Genomic DNA, 9,935 nt, shown 5'->3' on the forward strand with positions numbered 1-9,935 from the left:
AAGAATGGAGGAAAATAGGGGTGATTTCTCACTTTCTTTCTTCCTGTCTCTGTCTCTGTCTGTCCAGTGAGCACACACACCCTATGGTAAAAATCCCTAAAAATAAATATATAAAAAGAAAAGAAACTAGTGGTTACCAATGGGGAGGAGGTGGGATAGACAGAAATAGGGAGCAAGATTTCCCAGACAAAAGGCAGGGGAGTGGGGCAGCTGATGAAAGAGCACAGAAGGGCTGACTCAGAGCAGAACCCCAGGCATACAGCCAGGGAAGTCTGGCTGCTGCAGTCCTTTCGGCCTCTGGGATCCAAATGTTCTCACCCGCCCCATTCTTCCTGGATACAATAAGAGATTCATTGCAGCAGCACTCTCCATCACCATCCCCTCCCGGCAGAGGCTGCCAACTGACTACTCTATAGCCACTCTCTTTTTCCTTACTAATGAAACTCCAATTGGATTTGAGGCTATCATATGTCCTGCTAAAAGACTGTATTTCCGGGTCCAGCAGATGGTGTAATGGTTAGGTCGCTGGACTCCCACATAGTCGACTGCGGTTCAAGCTCTAGACCCAGTGACTTAAAACTCATGCTGGGCACATGTGCATGCACGCCCAAGATCCTGAGTGGAGAATAGAAGTGATTGCGTCATGACCATTTCCCCAGGGGGTGATTTCTTGCTTTCTGTCTGTCTCTCTGGCAAGTGCATATAGCCATAGCAAAAATCTCTTTCTGAAAAAAAAAAAAGATTCTCCAGCCTCTTTTGCAGATAATGTAGCCATATGACTAAGTTCTGGCCAATAAATGCTTCAGGGTTATGTTGGACACTTGGGATGATCCCTTAAATGGGAAGAGATGCTCAGGTCAATGGAATTAAGAGTAGTTCAAAGGGAAAGGAGGAAAATGAGCATCACAAGAAGCCTCCCTCTAATTTGGTCTGATTCTTTTTTGTTCTTTTGGGTAGCAGCATTCACTCATTCATTCTTTCTTCCTTTAAATCCCAGAGAGGGTATGTGTGTGCTTCAGGGAAAGACAGAGACAGAGAAAGAAATGAAAGTATTTCCCAAGAGTGTGTGGCCACATCACAATCCTCTGTCCTCCATTTTTCCACCTTGTCAGGATTTAGGGCACATACACACATGTACACAGTGATTTTTCAAGCTGCTGGGGCTGAAATTTCAATCAAGATCAGCCACATGGGATTGGCTTCCTTAACCACTAGTCCATGGGATCAGTCCAGTAGCATCATTTATAATAGGCAACATTCGTCTCTGAACACCAACCTGGACCAGCTCCATGGTGCAGTGGTACCAAGCTGCCAAAGAGAAGCTGGATCCCACCTGACAACTGTGGTTTGAATCCTCGGCTTGGTCAGCTTGAAACACACCAAGCAGGTATGCAGATGCCCCAGATCTGATGGTCTGGAGGAGATGGTGGCATGACCAGACCCTATGGAGGGTGCTCTCCTCTGTCTGCCTGCCTCTCTCTCACATGCATGCACCTGTTTATCATGAATAAAGAAAAATATAAAAGCCTATCTTGAGTGTACAGCAAATGTTCTCCTTTCTGTAGGCTATTTTAATCTGGTCATCTTTAGAGCATGGAGTAGCATATACTGCTAGAAGTTCTTTTCTCTCTCACTAACATAACTCAAAATTTCTTCAGGGTGGTTAAATGCCCAGCTTAAAGGCCACGTTTCCTAGTTTCTTTTGCCATTGGGAGTGACCGATGATGAAGAAGCTGCCAATGGGTGGGGTTTCTGGGAAGGCCTTATAAAGAGGGCTGATTCAGTTTCAAGTTGAGTTCTTTTTGCTCTTCCTTTCGTTCTTCCCTTTCCTCCCAGTGAGGAATGGTAGGGCATGGTGTCCAGGCATAGGCAGCCATCTTGGATGGAAGCCATATCCTAAGGATGATAAGATCAGACCCTCGTCTCTGATCACCGTGGAATAGCTATACTAGTACCTCTAATTATTTTATGTGAGGGAAAAGAAAGCTTGTGTTGTATTATTTTCAAAACATTGGAAAAACAAAACAAAACATTATTGCTTTTTCCCATATGGAGATCACACATTTCCACTCCCACTGACCTGAGGCTTGCCACACAGACTTGCTTTGGTCAAAAAGTATGCCAGTGAATGTGACATGGGCCACTTCTAAATACAAAATTTACCAGGAGATGCTACAGAACAGGGCCACCAATGACCTGCAAAGACACGGTGTGAACAAGAATAGCTTCATTGCAATAAGGCACTAAGATTTAGGGAGTTGACATAACTGAACCACACTGACCCCATGAGCATGGAGTGGCATGTACTGTTAGCAAGTGCCTCCATCATTTTTGTTTTTAAGAATTATTCGTTTAATTTTATTTATTATTTTTTAAGAATTACTCTATTTAACTCAATTAATTTATTTATTTTAATTTGATCAGAGAAGGACAGAATGAGCAAGAGGGAAAATGAGAAAGCAAGCCACCAGGTCTGAGAATCAAACCACAGTAGGCCATGTGGGAGTCCAGTATCCTTAACCACCATGCCACCTGCCAGTCCCTGATTTTATTTCTTCTTCTTCTTCAACTTGACCAGAGAAAGAGAAAGCAAGTTGCCAGGTCTGGCACTCAAACCATGGTCAACCATGTGGGAGTCCAGCACCTTAACCACCATAACACCTGTTGGTCCCACTCCATTACTTGTTTAAGTCACTCTTATTTGTGGACTTGTGATTGCCAGCCAGCTGCAATTCCAAACTGACAATCCTACCTACCTCCAATTAGAGATGACTATCACTGTCCCTGAAAGGACCTAAAACAGAGCTCATCAATGTTCTCTTTGGCTGCTAGGCAGGTTCTCAAAATGCTTCCGGGCAGTCACTCCCTCAGTGTTTTACTTTGTTTCCCACCTGGCCTCCATGTCCTCTCCTGAATCTATTTAGAAACGGTTTCTCGGGACCAGCAGTTGGCATAATGGCTATGTCGCTGGACTCCCATGTAGTCGACTGCGGTTCAAGTCCTGGACCTGGTTAAACTCACACCTGTGCGTGTGTGTGTGTGCATGCCCAAGATCCCAAGAGGAGAATGGAAGAGAAGGGATTACGGCATGGCCATCCCCCTAGGGGGTGATTTCTCGCTTTCTGTCTCTCTCTCTCTGTCTTTCTGGTGAGCGCATGCACCCTATAGCAAAAACCTTTCCAAAAAAAAAAAAGAAAAGAAAAGAAAAAGAAACTGTTCCTCAATTAACTCTTGGCTAGATGCCTGCTACAAGATGATTCAGACTAGGCCTTAGATGCAAATGTGCTAGCCTAAGTGAGACGTTGGTGGGAGTCAACAAAGACATGAACTGATTTTTAGAAAGTCACCTGGCCACTGGGTATAGCTGTCATTGTTCTCCTTATTATTCTATGGAAAGCACTTAGGGCAGTGGCTGGCGTACACTAAGTGCCCTCTAAGTAAACTACTATCGTTCAAGGGAGGCATGTGGAAGCCGGGAGACCAGCAAGCAGCTATCACAGTGTTGATGATGGCAGACCAGAGTACATGGTGACAGTGGATAGGATGAGAAGCAGTTCGTCTGCAAATGGAGTTTTTTTCCTTATTTCTGAATAGTTAGATTTTCTCATTTGCATTTATAACTGTATTGCCAGTGTTAGGAATTTTTGTTGTAGGATGGAGATGTGTTTGGAGGGTACAACCAAAGGATAGGTTAATGGACAAAATGTGGGCAGTGGTATAAAAACAAAGGAACTAAACTTTAAATAATGATCTTAAAAAAAAAAAGGGGGGGGGACAAGCAGGTAGCATGGTGGTTAAGGTGCTGGACACTCCCACATGGCCGACCACAGTTTGAGTCCTGGGCCTGGTGGCTTGCTTTCTCACCCTCTCTCTCTTGTGTCTCTCTCTGGTCAAATTAAAAATAAATGAATGAATAAATAAAAATTAAATAAATCTTTAAAAACAAACAAACAAACAAACAAAAAAGGCCAGCACAGTGGCACAGTGGTAAAACACTGCTCAAGCAAAGCTGGATCAATATGAGTGATCTCAGAACCCCCAATTGACTTGTCCCTACCAGGCATGCAGCTCTATGATCCTGGCTGGCCAGAAAGCCTGGGGTGGACCGTGGTGCGAGACCCTATCTGGGATGCATGTCTCTTTTTTCTGTTTGCCTTTTACTCTCATGAAAGAAGTAACTACACTTTTTAAAAAAGATTTATTTAGTTTTATTTATTGTTATTATTTTTCTTTAAATTGCTATAAGGCATTTGTGGTCACCAGAGAAAGAGAGAGTGAGAGAAAGCTGCCAGGTCAGGGACCTGAATTACAGTTGACCATGTGGGAGTCCAGGACCTCAACCACCAAACCACCTGCTGGCCCTGAAGTAACTAAACTTAAAAAACAAAAACAAAAACAAAAACCAAACAAACAACAGAAACAAGGGGCTGGCAGGTGGCATGGTGGTTAAAGGTGCTGGATTCCCACACGGCCAACCACAGTTTGAGACCTGGACTGGGAAGCTTACCTTCTTCCTTTCCCTTTCTCTCTCTCTCTCTGGTCAAATTAAAAACAACAACAACAACAACAAATAGAATTAAATAAACAAATAAATCTGTCTGTCTCTGGTCAAATTTTTAAAAAATAGTAACAGGGACCAGCAGTTGGCATAATGGCTATGTCGCTGGACTCCCATGTAGTCGGCTGCAATTCGAGTCCCGGATCTGGTGGCTTAAACTCATGCCGGGCACATGTATGTGCATGCCCAAGATCCTGAGAGGAGAATGGAAGAGAAGTGATTGTGGTGTGGCCATCTCCTCTGGGGAGTGATTTCTCTCTTCCTGTCTTTCTCTGTCTTTCTGGTGAGCACACACGCCCTATAGCCACCAGGTCCGGGACTCGAACCGCGGTCGACTACGTGGGAGTCCAGCGACGTAGCCATTACGCTAACTGCTGGTCCCCAAAGTGGTATATTTGTTACAATTGATAAACTTACATTGGCATATCGTAAACATCCACAGTATTCTTTTAATTTGCTATAGGGAGTGTGTGCTTGCTAGACAGAGATAGCGAGAAAGTACCCCTACCATTTTAAAAGCAAGTTTGGGGGGGGGGCAGGTGGTATGATTAAGGGTGCTGGACTTCCACATGGCCAACTGTGTTTTGAGTCCTGGACCTAGAGGCTTGCTTTCTCACTTTCCCTCTCACCCCCTCCCCATGTTTCTCTCTGGAAATATTAAAATAATAATAATAAATAAAGTTAAATAATTCTTAAAAAAAACTTTAAAATTAAAAAAAAGCAAATTGGGACACATGTATTTAGGTTTAAAAATTGCACTGCAGGGGCCAGCAGGTGGTGTGGTAATTAGGGCAACAGGACTCCCACGTGTCTGACCACAGTTCGAGTCCCAGACCTCACTTTCCCTCTCTGTCTTTCTCTCTTTAGTCAACTTTGAGAATAAAATAATGACAACAAATACAATTAAATAATAACAATTGCACTGCACACATTTGCCCTGCACCAAGGTCCCTCAAAGGATGGCAAGGTAGGTCAGTCAGCTCCATGACCAGATCCCACATGGTTGACTACATGGTTTGAGTTCCAGATCCATTAGCTTGAGAAACACACCAGGTGTGCATCTATATCCCACATCCCAAAAGCATGAAGAGATAAAAGAGAAAGAATTGAGGCAAGATCACTCCCTGTAGAGGATGCTTTCTCCTCTCTTTCTCTGTCCCTCTGGCTGGCTGTTTCTGTTGAGTGCACACACCATCCATCCAAAAAATAAATAAATAAAATAACTGGGAAATGGACTGCTGGGTTTTCCTGATAAGCCCATCTAAAACACATTCAGCAATCCATCCTACAAATATTTCTGAGCAGCCACTATGTGCTAGACACTGTTCTAGAGACTGGGGACACACCCGGAAACAAGAGAGACAAAATTCCCTAGTCTTATGGAGCCGACATTCTAGTGGGGGAAACAATGAATGAATACATCAAATATGTGATATGCCAGATAGCGATGTGCTAGAGGGAGAAGTAAAGCAGGAGGCGAACTGCAAGAATTATGAGTGCGTTTTGGAGAGGATTACAAATTTATATAGGATAGTGGTCATAAAGGCAAGTTTTTTTTTTTTTTTTTTTTTTCCTGTAGGATGCGTGTACTCACCGAGAAACAGTGAAAGGGAAAATGAGAACTCGATTCCATGGGGAGATGGCCACACTGCAACACTCTCCTTCTGGGATTTTGGGTGCATGCACACACACACACACACACACACCTGACAATGAGTGTCAAGCCACCATGACTCAAACCGCAGTTGACTATGCAGAAGTCCAGCACCTTAACTACCATGTCACCTGCTGGCCCCAAGGCAAGAACTTTTAAAGCACAGGGAATGGCATAGGCAAAGGCCCAGCGGCAAAAACATGCCTGGCATGCTAAAGAAATATGGCATAGCACAGGCCAGTGTCGCTAAAGCAGAGTAGGGACAGGAAGAAGAAAATGCACTTGTACAGGTATTGGGGAACCAGCTCTTGTAAACTTTGTAGGTTTTTGTTCTTTTTTTTTAAAAAGATTTTTGCCATAGGGCACATGCACTCGCCTGAGAGAGGAAGAGAAAGAGAGAGAAAGTGAGAAATCACTCCCTAGGGGGGATGGCCACCCTGCAATCCCTTCCCCTCTCAGGATTTTGGGCATGCATGCACATGCCCAGTGTGATTTTTCAAGTCACTGGGTCTGATACTCAAACTGCAGTCAGCCATGTTGGATCCAGGTACCTTAACTACCACACCACCAGCAGGCCCTTTCTTTCCTTTTTGAAAAAACTTATTTAGGCGCTGGCAGATGGTATGGTAGTTAAGGTGCTGGACTCCCACATGGCCAACGCTGGTTTGAGTCTGAACCTGGCAGCTTCCTTTCTCACTTTCTCTCTCTCTGGTCAAATTAAAAAACAATAAACAATATTGGGACCAGCAGTTGGCATAATGGCTATGTTGCTGGACTCCCCTGTAGTCGACCACAGATCAAGGCCCGGATCCGGTGGCTTAAACTCACACTGGGTGCGTGTGCATGTGTGCCCATGATCCTGAGAGAATGGAGGAGAAGGGATTATGGCATGGCCAACCCCCCTGGTGGGTGACTTCTTGCTTTCTGTCTCTCTGTCTCTCTCTGTCTTTCTGGGGAGTGCACGCGCCTGATAGCAAAAACCTCTACAAATTAATTAATTAATTAATTAATTAATTAAATTTAATAATTCTTTTTTTTTTTTTAAGAGAGATTTTTGCTATAGGGCTCATACATTAGCCAGAGACAGAAAGTGAGAAATCATCCCCCAGGGGTATGGCCACCCCAAAATCCATTCTCTTCCATTTTCCTCTCAGGACTTTGGGCACACGCACACACATGCCTAGTGTGAGTTTCAAGTCACCAGATCTGGGACTCAAACTGTGGTTGGCCATGTGGGAGTCCAGCAACATAACTTTTAAGCCATCTGCTGGTCCCAAATAATTCTTTTTTTTTTTTTTTAATTTATTTTATTTTTCTATGAAAGTGACATAGAAAGGGTGACAGGCATTCCCACCAGGGTCCTTCTCCAGCAATCCACTCCTGGTATCACCTGGCCCAGAGCATGCTGAGGTTTTCTCAGGGAATTCCTAGAAGGTGAACAATTGGGTGAACAGACTAGGGTGAAGGGCAGGGGTGGGAGCTGGGAGACCAGTGAAGAGTTTACTAAAATAGTCTGTTTGGGAGGTGATAATGGTCAGGACCAGGGTAGGGTGAGAGGAGCAGGTTAGAAGTGATCAAATTCTAGATTCTAAAGGGAAAGCCAACAAGATTTGCTGATGGACTAGATGAGGAATATATCCTAGCCCACGTAGGTTAAGACCCGCAAAGGCAAACCTGTAGTCTAACAAAGTCAGGTTTATTTACTATGGCAATGAGAGAATCTATGCACTAGAGATTCTGTAGGAAGTCTTACCAAACAAAGGAAAAGTTAGTATTATTTTGGTTTGGAGGGACGTCAAATTTGGGTGAAATATAAGCGAAGCAGTGTTTGAATGAGTTCAAAGCAAATTGGGACTCTGTGTAAAGGGGCCAATGACAGGTCTGGATCATGAAGTGAGCCCATGGTCCTGTCTCCTTGGAAGCAATACAGTTAAGACAAACGTGAAATAACTTGTCTAGAAACCCTTTATCTGAAGTCCTGAACCTGGACTGTAAATTGAAGCTGCTTTTCTTCATCAAAGTGATTCAGCTCCTCCAAGCAAAAGTAAGATGTTTCATTTCTACTGATAAAATTGCCAAGAACAAAAATTGTGATAATCTCTGATTTTAGACAATAAATTTTCCCAAAGAGTAAGAAAGCAACAGTCACTGGAAGAAGGGGTGTTCTGCCGCTTTACATCTGCGTCATCCCTGAGAGAAACGGGTGCTTTCCTACGAACTCTTGAGCTGCCTTTTTCCGTGTCTGTTATTTCAGCCAGATAAATGGGAGGGAAGATTTTTTTTATCTGAAAGCTCATGCTGATGTTCTTAAGTGTGAGGAAAGAGTAGTAGTAAGGATGACTAAGGATTTTAGTCTGAGCAACGAAAAAATGGAACAAGCTATTAAGACAGGAAGACTGGAAGGTTTTAGGGAGACAGGAGTAGATGCTCAGTTTCAGACGCTGTGAATTTGAGATGCCTCATATTCTAGGAGCGGTAAGTGGGCTTCTGCAGAATGGCTTCTCCCTACGGATCCCGCCCCCTCCTCCGCTCACTCCCTTTAGTTAACCATCTACATATTTGCACCTTTGTATACGCAGGGTTTACTCCTGAGAATACCTACTTTTCACCTTTCTAACCCTACTCCCTAACACGCTCAAACTAGCCCGGGTGCCCCGCAGAGTTGCATTTACCACCAGGCCCCGCCCTTCACATGACCACGCCCTCCCCATGCCCCGCCTCCCCAAGCCCCGCCCCGCGCTTGCGCTCACTTGTAGAAGCTCACTGGGCGGTTATCCGATCCCAGTCGGCCCGCAGTGTTGGAGCAGTTTGGTGCCCTGCAGTACTTGGGCATGGCTGTCCAACCCCGCTGCGTATTGCCCGGTCAGGGGGTAGCACTTTCGTACTCGCCAGGCGCCGCCGAACCCCGCCCTGCCCGCGCGCTCTACGCCTGATTCACGTGACGTCGTTGATATCTTGTCACGTGACGGGGGAAAAGCCCACAGCTCCTGCGCACTACGCAACCCTCTGCGTTACCGCGGCTTACGCCCTTGTCACGTGGCGAATAGGGAAAAGCCCGTATGTCGGCGCAAAACCGGCTTTTCTCCATCCTGATCATCGTCACGTGTTGGGGGAGAGGTGGTGTCGGGACTGTTTGGCGAGTGGTTTCTGAGCTTGCGCCAACCAAATCCACTGGCCTGTCAGTCTCTTTTCGCTCCACCCTCCACTCACATCCGGGCAACTGTTACAACTCGGCTATTTGTCGCCCTGTATGGCGAAAAGCGAGGTAGAGGCTCTGGCCTTAACCTCCTGAAAGTTAAAGCTTTCAGTAGGTTTCAGTTAACAATGAAAAACACCACGAAGTTTGATCAAAACTCAAACAGCTGTAGCTCCACCAGTCCATCCACTCCGCCCCGCCTCTTAGCGCCCATTGGTCATAAGTGCCGCCCGGCAGCCCTGAGATTGGCCAGAGCGGTGCCCCCGTCCGTCCAATGGGCAGTGGCGCCGGCTTTCCCGCGGCGGTTCACTGTTCGAGTGGGTCGTGGCGGCTGCGGCAGTTAAGGAGTATAACGGTCGTCCGATTCCGGAGCGACGATGGCGGCCGTAGGGCCCGGAGGCTACGCGCGGAATGATGCGGTCGAGAAGCTGCCATCTGTCATGGCGGGAGTTCCGGCACGGAGGGGTCTGTCCTCTCCGCCCCCGGTCCCCCCTCTCTGCCTGCGGCGGGGGGGGGCACCACCCCCC

The 9,935-nt window shown here is 45.8% G+C and overlaps 2 protein-coding genes across 4 annotated transcripts in view; one reads left to right on the top strand and one right to left on the bottom strand.

Moving 5' to 3' along the window:
* THAP8 (THAP domain containing 8) overlaps positions 1-9,094 on the bottom strand; it is a 16,865-nt gene extending 7,771 nt beyond the window's left edge. For all 3 annotated transcript variants that reach the window (XM_006171682.3, XM_006171684.3, XM_006171683.3), the window contains exon 1: positions 8,963-9,094. In XM_006171682.3, coding sequence (XP_006171744.1) covers positions 8,963-9,045 — 83 coding nt within the window. In that variant the 5' untranslated portion in view covers positions 9,046-9,094. The remainder of the gene's footprint in view (positions 1-8,962) is intronic.
* Positions 9,095-9,772: 678 nt separating this feature from the next.
* Positions 9,773-9,935, top strand: part of WDR62 (WD repeat domain 62) — a 63,951-nt gene continuing 63,788 nt past the window's right edge. The window contains exon 1 of the mRNA XM_006171685.3: positions 9,773-9,879. Within this exon, the coding sequence (XP_006171747.1) occupies positions 9,786-9,879 (94 nt within the window). The 5' untranslated portion in view covers positions 9,773-9,785. The remainder of the gene's footprint in view (positions 9,880-9,935) is intronic.

Source organism: Tupaia chinensis, unplaced genomic scaffold (genome assembly GCF_000334495.1).
Source record: "Tupaia chinensis unplaced genomic scaffold, TupChi_1.0 Scaffold149922_1, whole genome shotgun sequence".
Classification (NCBI taxonomy): Eukaryota; Metazoa; Chordata; class Mammalia; order Scandentia; family Tupaiidae; genus Tupaia; species Tupaia belangeri.